We start from the raw sequence: 15,167 nt of genomic DNA, 5'->3' as shown, positions 1-15,167 counted from the left end.
CTAAATAAACGAGCCCGAGCCGAGCTTTTAACAAGTTGAACCCGAGCTATTCATGAACAGCTCAGTTCATTTGCAGCCCTAAGTGCATCCCAAAAACTACGCAAAGGCCGAAGCCAAAAGGACCTAAGAACTCAACGAGCCCAAAAAACCAACTATCTCCTCTATAGATTTACAATCCTCCCTCAAACCCAACAAAAAAGAGAGCTAAAAATAAGAAATTTTAAAGCACCAAGAGAAGATTCCTCTCCATCAAATGCACCACCAAACACAAAGGGAAGACACCCTCCAAAAGTCACAGGCGTGGGACCCCACATGACAACCTCTCCAAACATCAATCAACCCTCTCGTAGACCTAGGCATAAGCCAATGAACTCCAAACAAGACAAAAATAAGACACCAACAGTCGTGAGCCACGAGGCAATGTAAGAGAAGGTGATCAATAGACTCCCCATTCCTTTTGCACATGCAACACCAATAAATCGTAACCTGTCTTCTCCTTCTTAGGTTATCAAGCATCAATATCTTGCCCTGAACCGCTGTCCAAACGAAGAAGGCCACTTTGAGCGGGGCCTTCGAATGCCAAACCACTTTCCAGGGGAAGTTAACCCCTGAAAACCTGGATAGACAAAAGAATAGCTAGCGGACACCAAATCTACCCTTGGAAGAGGGCACCGAAATGAAAGAATCCCACCCTCCTACATCCTGCCTATTTAAAAGCTCCAAAAAGGCATTAAACATCATCCAATTCCCAGGCCTGAAATGTCTTTGAAAACGCACATCCCAAGAAGTCCTCCCATTATCAAGATAATAACAGTCGGCAACCGAGGCTTGACGATCGGCGGCATTCCTGAAAATCCTGGGAAAAGAACAATCCAAAGAACGGTCTCCACACCAAAGGTCCTCCCAAAAATGGGTGCTCCTGCCGTCTTGAACTCTGCATCTGATATGTTCTGAAAATTCATTCTAACCCTTCCTAATGAATTTCCAGATGCCAACACCTCCAGCTGAACTAACTGCTCGAGAGCACCACCCACCTCTCTCCTCCCCAAAGCAGCGCGAGATAACTCTCCTCCATAATTGCTGATATCGGTGTTCTTCTTTCTGTTCCTACTCTCATGTATTGTACTAACAAAAATGCCATTCAAATTGCTGCGACTCTTTCATGAGCGTACAACGCATATCCGGATTGATCGTCATTTCTTGCTCTAGCTTGGCACTATCTCTCTACTGTTTGTTTCTTCTACCATGCAGTTGGCTGACTTCTTTATGAAGTCCCATGCTATTACGCGTTTTCATTTTCTTTTAGGAAAACTGTTGATGTTTTTTACTTTCACATCATGAGTTTGGAAGAGAGTCGGAGGGGATGTTAGATAATTAATTTTATTATGGGTAGTTTAGTCTTTTAGGAAATATAATATTTTTGTAACGTACTTTTGTACTTCTCTTATGATTGAATATAGCAGAACACGATTTTCTCCTTCTCTTCTAATCTTGCTGAGTTTTCAAGAAGTACCTCTGAAGGTTCTCCAATGTCTCCGATCGAGATCAAAATAATAAAGATGGACATAAAATAGGTCGACAAGGTTGGTGAGTGAGTTTCCCCCTTTTCACAAATATTTTCTTTTCTAGTTAGCGAGCCTCCTTTCGGCTCTTTCCACCGTTGAATACCATACAGGTTGTTGCCTTGAATAAATACCGAAGAGGCAACCTTAAATGGGATGAAGGAAGAGGAAAACTATGCAATCAAGTTGCTGCCCAACCCTACATATCTACCAGTTTCCAAATAGGAATTGTCTCTCTCTTGTTCAAATTAATTTTTAGAATTGAGACAGACTCAAAGTACAGTAGAATAAAAAGCATATACCTCAGCTCCTCCTTCTCAAGCTTTAACCGTTGACCTAATTCATGGTAAGAGTGCATGAAGTGTTCGCCTTGCTTTGAGGATCAATTGTAAAAAAATTATTTATTAACAAGCACTTAATGCTATCATTGTCTTCCTTGCTGTTGCTGCTGTATTATATTCGATTTTTATGAGAAGCATTTATAAACTGTGTTCACTGTTTTCTTGTTACCATTTATTCGAAATTTGGGTTCAGGTTTTTTCATTTGGGAGCAACCGCTGCAAACTATTTTCTGTTATCTGGAAAAGAATCGGTATGCTTTTTAGCCTGTAAAAGATTCAATTCATATATTTTAATTCTTACACAGCATTTTTTTTTTCCCCATTTTGACTTGGAAATCTTACTTGTGTTGGCTGCCTGTCAGTTTGCCTTCTTATTTCAGTAAATGCTTGTTTCTGTCTATGATGGAGATGTATATAACAGTTTTATAAACTAAATATAAGGTTGACACTCCTAATTTTTCTACAGATACACTACACTTTTTGTAAAAATTTAAATGGAACTTTAGGAATTGTTAAAGAATATTAGAAATAAAGGAACCTAACTTCACCCCCTAAAATTGATACAGAAAGTGATGTTCAAAGTATCGTATGTCTCAAATAAGACACCATTCAAATATTATAATTATCATTAAACGTGATATCATGACAAAAGCGCAAAAGGAATAAGAATCTTCTGCTCGTAGAAGTTATCAATTTATTCTTTTTAACAAAATAATTAGAGCACACCATCTAAACAATAGAGTTGGAAATGATGAAAGTAGATGAAGTTCCACTTAAGCAAGGGGAGATATTATTTATGGTGACATTAGATAGCTAGCTAGATAGCAAAGAACCTAGAATGATTTTTTAAAAATGACTCATATGTTGATGAGGAAATAGATTAAGAGCTACCTTTAACATTTACATGAGATTCTATCATCCTTTGTAGAAAGGAAGCATAATTTTCTGCATACCATACCAAATCACAAAAAGTATATACATTGCTAATGAGTTGGACGTGTCTAAGTATACATTCATAACACTGTAAGTAAAAGGTGAATATTAGCAATTTCCTCCAATTTGGAAGGTCTCAGAAGTTTGGGTTTTATGCCGCTGATGTTATGAAACATCAGACAACTTACCATTTATTTTCCATTATCTCTCTTTATGGCGAAGTCTTTTCATCTTTGGCTGTTTATTTTTGTGTGGTTCCAGGCTGCATTACTATGTTTTGGGGTTCTCTTTTGAAGGGTTTGGAAATAGAGATGGAATCAAAATTCTGTGGGTGGATGCCAGATTGACTATTCTTTGATAATTAGGGGGGATTATAATGGTAAATTTCCAGAGCGCAACTAAAAGGGGAAGCTTTTTGGGACAAGATCATTTGAATTTGTTCAAGCATCTGTTAGCAAGGAGAATGCTAGAGATCCTCTTAGTTGTATTCTTTTTGTACTTTTTGTGTCGCATACTTATGAATTAATATGCATTATTATTGCACAAGCTTTTTAATTTAGTCATACTTATTAAAAAAAAAAAAAAAAAGCTTTTTAATTTAGTCATGCTCACGCTTTATATTGCGCCTTGCGCTTAGGCTCTAGAAGATCTTTGGTGCCTTAGTGCACCCTGAGCCTTTAATTACTATTGAAGTGCGCCTTGGCTTCACATAGATCTATCCAAAAATTGTGTTTTTGACTGTTAGTTTGGGACATGGGAGGCTAATTTATGCTACAGTACAAATTGTGTATAATGTTTATAAAAAGGCTATTTAGAGTTTTTGATCTCCATACATAACATGCATTTCAGTGCAAATTAACTGAAACTAGAAATGTGAGATTCTTTTGTAGATCTTCAGAAACTCCTCGCTTTGGAAACTGGCTTAAATTGACATTATAGCGTCTCTTTCGGATTTTATCACATTAGAGATTGAGGAGTTAGAGATGAGATTGGGAGGCACAAATAAAATCTGACACATTTTAGGAAACCTAATGATTCAATAATTTAACAATGTTCGGAAAGCGTTAATTCTATTTTTTCTATTAAATGCTTCTCGGGAATGGAAAGAATTTCATTTTTTTCTTTTACTTTTTATCATTGAAAATGTTGGACGTATTGTGCTGGAACCTGATGCTAGATTGCTGGCATTTTTTTTTTACTCCAATTTAATTTGATTTCTATTAGAAGTTTACATACAAGTTAGATCACTTCTTTGATATTATGATACGTGTTTTATTTTCTTCAGCTACCTTGTTGGATGGGATTGCAAATACTGGAATGGTTGAACTTGGTGACTTTCATCTTGCCACATACCTTGCTGAGAAGAGATCTACAGGACAACCTTTCTTTAGAGATGGTAAGTACTTCACCTGAATAAATTAGCCTTTTACCCCCCAAAACTCAGATGGTGCTTTCAAAGCTAGTATAGAGCAGGGTGTGGCTATCAAACCTGGTTGAGCCTGTCTAATTGGGCCCAGGTAATCTGGTGACTAAAGCCTAACCTGGCTGTTTCCATAGTTAAACCACTTAAGGATGCAACTTGCTTCAGCCTGCCTGACAGTTTTTTCTAATCCAGTTCCCTGTAAAATTCTTAATGGCTGGGAAACTTAAATAAATAAATAAAATACTATGATGCAGTTCTTAATACTTTTGTCCATCATAGAAAAATGACAAAAATATTATTGTTCAAGTGGTTGGAAAATCTTTAATCTTTGAGATATCATTGACTCATCATCTGGAAGTTTCTTCTGGTTGACGGGAAGGGGAAGAGGTGTTGTTTGATCAACGAGGCTTTAGGAAGGAGCTTACTTGGTTACATATGTGGAGCTTTCAGTCACCTCTTTTAGAGGATATAAATAAAAAAACAATTACACTTTCTAGGTTAAGCTTATGGATAAAGTTGCACCGTCTAAAAACTAAGCTTTGTAGGGCTTGGTTGTTAACAATTTCGTAAGTTCATCACAAGGCCAAGGAATGGTTCTGTTGCTATGCAAATGACTCCAATATCGACGGGAGATTTATCTATATGTAAGTGAAAGTGGAAAGTCTGATACGTACATAACCCGCATGGATTAATGGAGGTGGGTGCTATAATATTGTGTCAGCGTTCTGGAGATCTGTTGGCTTGATGATGGATCTTTCTTAGATGTTACAGAGATTGTCATGGACATTCTGGTGGAAGTCTCTGTTCATCCAACTCTTCCCAATAACTTTGAGGTGGATCTTTAATCATGTATGGAATGGCTGGAATTCTTGAGGTGGTCTTTGTTCAGTAGAATTGGGTCTGTGAACTCTCAAGTTTCATATAGGGCTAAACTAAAGAGCTGTGTAAATTGTCAGTGATATCTAGTGCTCGAACTGCAAGTGTTTAGTCTTAATCATTTTGGTGGGCTATAAGCAATATATTTAATGGTTCTATGAAATATCTCTTTGTGAGTCAGCATCATTTTGCACGGGCAGGGATCCTTGTTATGTTAGAAAGTCGCACATTCCCTTCAACTATGAACATTGGTATTTCTTTGTGGCTGTATGATATCCCTTCTGGGAGAGAGATGGGGTTCCATCAGAAGTCTGCTGATGAAGAGATATTTCATTGGAGAACTGTTGGTTTGTGATTAAAAGAGCTGGAGAAGTGCAAAGGTTCCTGCATAGGGTTCAAGAGATCTGTTGCTGGTATCGATGATCTTAAAGTTTGCTTGAATCAGAATTGTCATATGAAAGAACTTGGTAAGTTGATGCAATTTCCGGATTTGAGGTTACTAGATTTTGCGCAGGGAGCCTTTCTTTCACAGAAAAATTATGTCACCGATCTATTTATAGAGAAGGGTCTTTTCAGTTGACACTAGCTGACAGAATCTTAACACAAAATTTGATAGTGATGCTGGTCTTCTATTTGAAGATCTTGGTAGATGGATTGGACTGGGGAAATTTTATATATGTTTCGTGCTGATATGTATTTGTAATTTGTCTTTAGAGTTGTTAATCTCTTCGAAGGTAGATTGTCCATGTCAAAGACATGTTGGGCATTGAGATTTCACGAACATTTTTTGGCCACTACCTCGTGGATGTTCTATTTAATTAGTTTGGATACTTAGCTAATACATCTCAAACACTCTCCAGTGCACTATTTACATAGCACAAAAACATTTTAACTGGATTGATGTATAGCACTCACCAAATGAAAATAAACATACGTATTGACATAGACAATATAATGATTTTCAAATCATTTCAATTCTGTTCTCCACATTTTGCCATTCTTAGAGTCTAAGTTGAGAAACAAATGGAAATTATGTATGTATCCATTAAAACTAACGTTTAAATATTTCATATCCTCATTGTGTCTGTTTGTTGCTTGATCAATAGGAAGGAGCCCTATTAAGTAAAGGCCATAACCAGCCTCTTTATTTATGTATGGACACCTTTGTTTCAGGGTGGGGCCGCCCTTCCTCCTGCTAATCTGGCCAATTCCAAACCTGTCTTTCCCACCCCATTCAATTCAATGGAGGACTTCTGAATTCTTGCGATTCCCAGCCCCCAAATCACATAGGAGTAATAATCTGTCTTCTACGCCCCCTTACCTTATTATTATATTATACTTAAAAGCTAGGGTTCCAAACCTTGTTTTTTAGTATTTTTTTTTAATAATAAATAAAATAATAAGCTCCCCTTCTAATAATAGTAAGGAAAGGGTATGCAGCTCTTCCTTCAGCTGGTTTTGTGTTAACATCTCATGTCTATCTGTGCTACTTGAGATTCACTCCTTCAGATAGGAGGGCAGTGGTTAAGATGACATTCACTCTCTCAAATAGGAGGTCGGTGGTTATGATGGCACCAAATGAGAGGAAGGTGAATTTGGTTGTTTTGCAAGAAATTGAATCAGAAATCTTCGTTGTTGGTTGTTTATACTTTATGGAAGTTTCCATTCAAGATCGGCTGCCACTGGAGGCTAGTGGTACAGGTGGGGTGTTTCTTCAATATGAGGTAGATGGATTGTGATTAAAAGAATGTGCATAAATTGACATATCCTGTTTCAAGCTTGTTTGAAATCATGGAAGATGGTTTTCTCATGGATTTTTAGAAGAATTTCTTGCCCGAATGTTTAGGAGGCAAGTAGAGGAAATTGGAAGTGTCAGAATACTCTGTGATGCTTGGGTGGGGACGTCAATGAAAGCTATCCTTTTGGATGAAATGTCATCACTGAATTTCCTCTTCAATGAGAAATCCAACTTTCTGGAAGTTATTTATGCTTCTTAGTTCTTATTGAATGATGTCACTATACTACTCCCCTTTGTATTTGGTGGGGTATGTGGCGAGAGAGAAATAGGAGATGCTTTGAGGGAGAGGAGTCTCCTATTGGGGCTCTTAAATACATATTTCTTACTTCTTTATTCTTTTGGGTAAATGGGCAGAATTGTATTTCAATGGATTGTCTTTGGATTTTGTTGATAGCTTAAAGCTACAGTGTCGTCATGGACGTCAGTTGTCTTCATTGGGAGCGCTCCCCTTTTGAGCGTTTTTTTTATGAAATATTTCTTACCTATCGAAAAAAAAAATCTCTGTGATTTGGTTATTACATTTTGTTGTTTGATATTCATATGTTGTTTGATTTCGTATGTTGTGGACTTGGATACCAGCTATAGTTTTATCAAGCACTCTACTACTTTTCTAATTCTTACTAACTAGATACTTTTACAGGCCTGCCTTCACTTGTGGCGTTTCCCCCCGGATGTAAAACTTTAGATTGTCTTGTGTGGTGAGTTTCTACTTGGGTTTGAATCCTGAAATTTGATGAATCATAAAATTAGGATTTTAAGTGAATGGCAGATTTAATAGTCTTTGCAACTTTCTATTTAAGCTGAATACAAATACTTGTATTCTTTTATTTGATTTATCTAAAATAGCAAAGGAAATTTTATGTGAAATTGATCTGTTGCATTAGGTATGCAGGGGAGCTTTCTGTTGATGCAGTTACTGATTGGGTTTCAACAGCCATCCTAAGTTTGCCTCGCATTACGTACTACTTTAAGGAGTCACTGGTAAACTGTGAACTCTCTCTTGGGGTCTTTATCTATTTTGTCATGACAAACATGTTTTCCTACAGGTTTCCTTCTTTATTATTTTCATAAACGATGTAACACTGGCATGAACAAGAGTTCAACCACAAATTATTCAGTTAAAATTACTAATAAGGATAGAAAACCACTATAATTTACCATCAATTATTGCTTGCCTTTTGGATTTGCTTTTGTGGTTGTGCGTTTTCCGTACAGTCTATTTAATAGCTCAAAATGGTCTACATCAATCCTGATGGTGAAAACTTACAGAGTGCCTTCTTTGAAAGTGGCAGTGTTCTTTGGCTAATTCACCTGAGAGATTCAGCAACAATGAAGATCACTAGCTTCTCAGAGTGAGAGCCTTGCCAGGGCTAAGAATAAGGTTTTCAAGGTGAGCATAAGATTAGGAACTTCTCAAACTAATAATCAAGTTTTGAAGGGTTTTATGTCTGAGACCTTTTTTCTTCCAAAGTACAGAAAGAGGGTCTTTTTTAGTTGAGGGAGGATGAAACCAACTTATGTGGACATGTGGATCTGGTATGGTCAATAAGGTGCCCCCATCCGAACTGGGTAGTTCTGTGAGAATGAAGTAGCGCAACACATTGAGGCTATAGCATAGGTGATTTCAATCATACGGCAAGTGTTACCTGGCAACAAGCTTCCCCTATAAGTTTCATCACGATGCAACAGGATGCCTCCATTTGTGTCAATAAGATCAATGTGTTCCCTTATTGACAATGTGGCTACTTTATTGCCAACAGGATGCTTTATAAGGTTGTCAATATCATCATGACATGCCATATGGGAGTCAAGCGTTGTCTATGGTTAGAGGCCTAGAGCCCTTGTTCGTATTGAACTTGCATATAGTGTTAATATGAATAAGCCGTCTTTGTGCTGTACACAACCAAACCGTGCACTGTACATCAGGATTCCTTTTTTAGTTTCCAAAATTTCATGCTATCAAGGTGAGGCTTATTTGGGCCGAGAAGTTCTTGCTGTGCATGCTGCCAATGATACTTATCTGTGAGGAAGAAGTTCTTGTCAGAAATAAGGCGGCTTCATTGGAGATAATGTGCCCATGGAGAACCGTGAAGGAGGTCTGTCTGCAGCCAGACCTATAGGGACAACTTCAATGTTCACTTGAGTATGTGACTTCGACAATGGGCTCCCTCAAGAGGGTAATCTACGGTAACCATGTCAAGGTCAACGAGTGTACTTTTCCTTTATTACTTAGCCAAAACCATACGACTTAATAGTAAGTTATCTTGATGAGCTTAAATAAAACGTCAAAGCTCTTGGACATTATAATGGTATTCAACTAATAGTATTATCTTGCGATATAACTTTGAGGATACAATTAGACTGGAATGAATTTTCTATACACATCAGATTCAGAGTTCAAGATGTCAGGAGTACCCTTTGGTGTGGAGACCATTCTTTGGCTTGTTCTTTTCCTATGCTTTTCAGGATCTCCACGGATAGACACGCCTTAGTTGCCAACTATTATCGACTTGATAATGGAGGATTACTTGGGATGTGCATTTTTGACGACATTTTCAGAACTGGGAATTAGATTATGTCTCAACTTTTCTGGAGCTTGGAGGGTCGGATTCTCTCATTTGGGTGCTCTTCCCAGGGTAGATTTGATGTCCGCTCTTTGTTTTGTTGTCTTTCCAGCTTTTCTGGGTTTGACTTCCCCTGGAAGGCGGTTTGGCGTTAGAAGGCCCCCCTCAAAGTGGCCTTTCTTGTTTGGATAGCAGTTTGGGGCAAGATATTGACACTTGATAACCCGAGACGGTGAAGACAGGTTACTGTTAATTAGCGCTGCATTTGTAAAAGGGATGAGTCAGTCGATCACCTTCTTTTGCATTGCCATATGGCTCACAACTGTTGGTATCTTATTTTTGGCTTGTTTGTTGTTCAATGGGTTATGCCTACCTTTGCGAGAGGATTAATTGATGCTTGGAGAGGATGCCTTGTGGGGTCCCATGCCAGTGATTTTTGGAGGGCGGCACCCTTTTGTGTTTGGTGGTGCAATTGGAAGGAGCGAAATAGAAGATTCTTTGATGGAGTGGAGTCTTCTTTTGGGGTCTTAAAGTTTCTTATTATTAGCTCTCTTTTTTGTTGGGTTCTGAGGAGAAATTGTAATTCTATAGAGGAGATAGTTGATTTTTTGGGTTCCTTGAGCTCTTAAGGCCTTTTTGGCTTCGTCTTGTGTTTTCTTTCAAGATGCTTTCCCCTTTTGAAAGCTCTTACTTATCAGAAAGAAAAAATAAGACAGCACACAAAAAGATAATTTGAAAAGAAACACCAGTCTTTCAATTGTATTTATTAATGGTTTCAAAGATCAGTATGTTCATGTGAGCTTTTGATTATCAAAAATTTACTTACGATGGTGATTTTGCTTGTGATTCTCGTTGATCACGTTGCATTTGACCAGTATCGGACAATATTTGTTCAACATTTATTCTTTGAACAAGCATGACAGTGTCTTACATTTTTGCTTGGTGGTTATTAATGGTTTCAAAGATCAGTATGTTCATGTGAGCTGTTGATTATCAAAAATTTACTTACGATGGTGATTTTGCATGTGATTCTCGTTGATCACGTTGCATTTGACCAGTATCGGACAATATTTGTTCAACATTTATTCTTTGAACAAGCATGACAGTGTCTTACACTTTTGCTTGGTGGTTTTCCTCCCCCCCCCCTCCCTCCCTCCCTCTTCTCTTCTCTTCTCTTCTTTTCCTTTCATTTTGAGGGGAAAAGGAATCAATTTGGTCTCATCTTAGTCTTTAAGGAAATCTTGTAAATATATACATGTACATTAATTCGTCTTACAAATGGGTTAGTTACATGGTGCAATTGTAGACGTTAAACCTGACAGGCCTGGAGAATGTGAGTTCAATTGTGAGGGCAGCTTTTATCAGTAAGGACAGATGTTTGATTTCTATGTAGTCCACCACTCCCAACATCTGGGGCCATTGGTTAGTGCACTGGTACAATTTTCGAGCTGTGAAGCGTGATAACGTGGGTTCGAATCTTGAGGCAACCACTTTGTGAAAATAATGCCAAAGGTTAGCTTTGTATCCAGTCTACTCCTCCCAACACCCTCTATTAACAGGGACCACACTGGGTAATGACTCATCACTCCCAAAATCCAACTTGATGGGACAATTTTGGTTCAGGACCTTAATTTGTCATACCCATAAGTTCAGGATGCAATGTTATTAGTGGCTTCAGGTGTTCCTTATTATTTACATTGTATTAAATTTTTAATTAAAGGTTGCAACTAGTTTCTATGCACAGTCAAGGTGGAATGGTTTCCCTTGCTATCATGTTATTTCATGGACTCTGTTGGCATTGATATAAAACTATATTTCTATTCCAGGTAAAAGGTTTTCTGGCAAAAACCAGTCATCATAAGGTACAAATTTATTTTCATTTCCATATATCACCAATCATTCTATTGCATTGCCCTTGCACAGTTTGTTGATTTACTTTGATTGTTATTCATCTTGATGTTTGTAGAACCATTTGCGTGTGCCTACTTGATTAATTATTCTGGATTTGTACAAACTTCCTTGTTGGTTCCCAAAGTTGAGAGACTTTGAGCTTCATTTTATTCCAAATAGAAGCTAAATTGAGTAGATTTCAATTTATTGCCGTGTACTGGCCTTTTTAACTAGTTTATTTGTTTATTTGAAATGCCTTTTTAGGAGTCTGATCACTCTCTCTAAGAGTATGCTATCAAATTATCAACTATGCTAAGAGTGTCTATTAAATTTGTCAGTTTGCTCCACCAAACCTGTTGTAGCACAGTGGTAAACATCTGGCATGAGAAGAGAGCCACTTCGAGTTGGTCTTGTACTGGTAATCTTTTAGCTTATCAAGTAGTCGGCCTTCCTACACGCATGCACCCACCAGAATGCTTCCTTGGTTTCGGATGAAGCAAAGTTGATACATACTATAGCGAAGGAAAGACATCCCAGTATCCATCGAAAAAAACAAATCAGTGATGGAAAATGGTATGGGCATATATTAAAACTAATCTTTTTTATCATCCCGAAGAAGTAATTGATTAAGCCGTTGACAGTTGATCAAAGTTCTATGGGAACTTCTTTAGGTGCACTAACGGAAACAAAAAATATGTTGATAAATGAACAAGTAGCAATGAAATGCATGGTTTGTGAATGTAAAATTATGATTTATGATATTTATGTATTAAGTGATATTCAAGACTTTCTTATTTGACTAATAAAATGTGGTGCGTTGCCCCATTAAGTTTCTACCATATATAATACACTATCCGATTTTTTTTTTTTTTTGTCCTAATATTAATTTTTTTGGTAAACAAACAATTGTATATAACTACAAAACCTAAATTCTCTTCTCAAAAAATTATGGAAGAATGTTATTTTGTTAGTTTAATTTATTTGCTACTCATAGGGGTATTTTGGAGAAGTCAATTTAAACCTCGTTTCATTCCAGCTTTTAAATTGGTCCAACCAAATGCTGAAATGGTAACGGACATTCCATTTCTGCATCATTTCATGTCTGCAGCCAAAAGTGTAGAATAGGAATATGATTATTCCATTCTCTACCTTGTTGTATTCATACTTCATTCCACTTCTTTGTACTAAACATAGCCTTGGATTTGTCCCTTGCTTCTATGCCTTGTTGCGTTCACATTGATCGACTTTTTTCTGCTGGTCGAATGGTTCATTATTCAGGCATTGAGGTTCTGTTTTCTTGATTGCCTAATGCTCGGTCCATTTTATGTAGAAGTTGAAAACTGGTCACAAACACTGTGTTTGGTCCTTTTGGAATGAAATAGATCATGGGGATTTTGATAGTCGATCTTCTTTAAAATGTTTTCCTTGATCTTCTCTTTTAATCTTATACTTTTGAGGTTTCAGCAGATATCATGTCTTATGTGTACAAGCTCCAATGAATTTAAGTGATCGTACCCTAAAGATGAGAGAATAGTTAATGTAAATATGTGATAAAGATCATTATTATGGCACTTTCCTGCATAATTATTCAAATCTTTCTTTTGCTGCACCTAGAAAAGAACTTGCTTTGTTTGTTGGTATATGTACAAGTCATGTATCCCCCATTTTTTACTGGCCATTGTACTTATCCATACTTGAGAACATGATGATTTATATGCAAGGAATGTGTTCTCCTGTAAAGATACTTTTGTAATGGTCATTTTGGCATCCTGCTTCAATACTATTGCTTATAAATTTGTTATCTATCTGGCGATCCCCTTGCAATAACATATAATGGCTTTTCTAATATCTTTTTCTTAGGTAAAAGTAATTTTCTTCTCAAAAACTGGGGAGCGTGCCACTCCGTTTGTGCGTCAAGGTGCTAAAAATTATTGGGCCTATGCCTCTTTTGCATTTGTACTATGGCGAGAAGAGGAATCATCCATTTGGTGGAATATGTATGTATATATTCTTCTTCCTTTTCTGATAGGAATAGGATGTACCATGTATACTTGTTTTTAGTTCTCTTACAAGATACTCTCTTATTGAATCGTCTACTGTATTTTGGATTATATCATATATCAAGAAATAAATGATTGGGTAGTATCATAACTATCTTATATTATTTTTTTTATCCTTGTTATCTATTCCATAAGTTGGAGCCAAAATTTGTCAGTCGTAAAAGTTTGCAATAGAAGAAAGAGAAGGAGATATTTTGTAAAATGAACAAAGCCAACAACATAAATGAATTTATAAAAAGATCTTTTCCAACAAGAACCCATACCAGACTTTTTGCTGTGTCAACAGAGTATGTTCTATGCTAACTACAGCATTTTGTTCTGAAGGTTTACTCTTCTCATATTTGACTTTTAATCTGCCTAGGTTTGTTAATATCATGAGTATGGTAGTTAAGTGATCATTTATAGCCCAACCATAGTCATTAGTCATTAGTCATTTGCATTTTATACCAACCAAATATGAGCATGCAGCACAATCAATGGGCTTCTGTACCTGGGCTTTTCTTTTATCCTTTCCCATTTTACTATTTTAAAATTTTCATTTCTCATTTATTTTCTTTAAAGAAACTCAGAACTGGAATGGAAAAATAGGATTCATGTAGGCGCCCAAGAAGTTGGGAAAAGTCTTTGTTTAGTTGGGTTGAAACTCAGGACCTGATTATTTATATAAATACATCCTTGATTTTCTTGTTTATTATTTTGAAAATGTCATTTTACTTTTGTAGTTATCTAATTTAAGTTTGGGCGATAAATGTATTGTATTTTTATTCTCATCCCTTTTCAAAATTTGGTAATTAAAGATTATGACATCAACATGTGAGTATGTGCTTTTTCGCTATATTCTGTCTTTGAGTATTAGACTACAGTGTCATTTTTGCAGATGATACTCAAGTGAGGATTTTCTTTGCATATTTGGCTAGCCATTTGAGAAGGATCAGCTGTTTTATTTATTTGCATAATTTATGAATCTAGCCATGGAGCTTATTTTTAGAATGTTTGTTGCTTTGTCACTTCTATATCATATCTTTTGTTTGATTTGAGATTGTTAACATTAAACAATCAATGTTTCATCATTTTCTAGCTAAATTGTGTATGACCTTGACAGAATTCTCATCATTTTCTACATAAATTGTGTAATGACCTTGACAGAATTCTCATTATTGACATCAGGTTTGGGGTGGAATCTGCACCTGCCATTGTAATTTTGAAAGATCCGGGTGTCAAGCCTGTTGTGTATCATGGCATGTTACCTTGTTCCTCTGTTTTGTGGTGTTCTTTTTTCCTCTTGATACTTGTCAAAAGTCATGATGCATATGTAATTTGAAAAGCTAAGCAGTGCATACTATTTGCAGGGTCAGTAAACAATTCAATGTTTACGAGTATGATGGAACAGAATAAGCATCAAGGTACTGCTTCCATTCTCTAATTTCTATTTATTACTTAGTTTTATAATTTTGGTAGCTAGGACCTTAACATTTTAAATAATTTTTGCCTCGTAATGCTACATTTATCGCCCAAACTTAAATTTTCGTTTAAATGTGCATGTGGTAGTGATGTAATTTTGTTAATGAGCTTCACTGATCGACTATCTAGTGATTGTTTCAGATCGCGTGGTTAGATTCACGATTAATTGAAATCTTCTATCGCATCATTTTTTCTCTTCCAGTCACTAAAATACTTCCTCTACTTGTTTATATTTTTTAAATAAGAGTACCTTCAATTA

The 15,167-nt window shown here is 36.6% G+C and overlaps 1 protein-coding gene across 1 annotated transcript in view; it reads left to right on the top strand.

Moving 5' to 3' along the window:
- The window catches only part of LOC132285859 (uncharacterized), a 51,346-nt gene that overhangs the window by 17,100 nt on the left and 19,079 nt on the right, over nucleotides 1-15,167 (top strand). The window contains exons 7-14 of the mRNA XM_059788092.1: nucleotides 2,097-2,154; nucleotides 4,122-4,232; nucleotides 7,574-7,631; nucleotides 7,818-7,914; nucleotides 11,324-11,359; nucleotides 13,248-13,384; nucleotides 14,615-14,685; nucleotides 14,797-14,850. Of these exons, the coding sequence (XP_059644075.1) occupies nucleotides 2,097-2,154; nucleotides 4,122-4,232; nucleotides 7,574-7,631; nucleotides 7,818-7,914; nucleotides 11,324-11,359; nucleotides 13,248-13,384; nucleotides 14,615-14,685; nucleotides 14,797-14,850 (622 nt within the window). The remainder of the gene's footprint in view (nucleotides 1-2,096; nucleotides 2,155-4,121; nucleotides 4,233-7,573; nucleotides 7,632-7,817; nucleotides 7,915-11,323; nucleotides 11,360-13,247; nucleotides 13,385-14,614; nucleotides 14,686-14,796; nucleotides 14,851-15,167) is intronic.

The sequence above is a fragment of the Cornus florida genome, unplaced genomic scaffold (assembly GCF_030987335.1).
Source record: "Cornus florida cultivar Cherokee Brave unplaced genomic scaffold, ASM3098733v1 CherokeeBrave_3.0.0_Hap2_Chr11, whole genome shotgun sequence".
In the NCBI taxonomy this organism is placed as follows: Eukaryota; Viridiplantae; Streptophyta; class Magnoliopsida; order Cornales; family Cornaceae; genus Cornus; species Cornus florida.
Note: the sequence above shows the minus strand (reverse complement) of the source record. Positions and strands in the feature narration are given on the sequence as shown.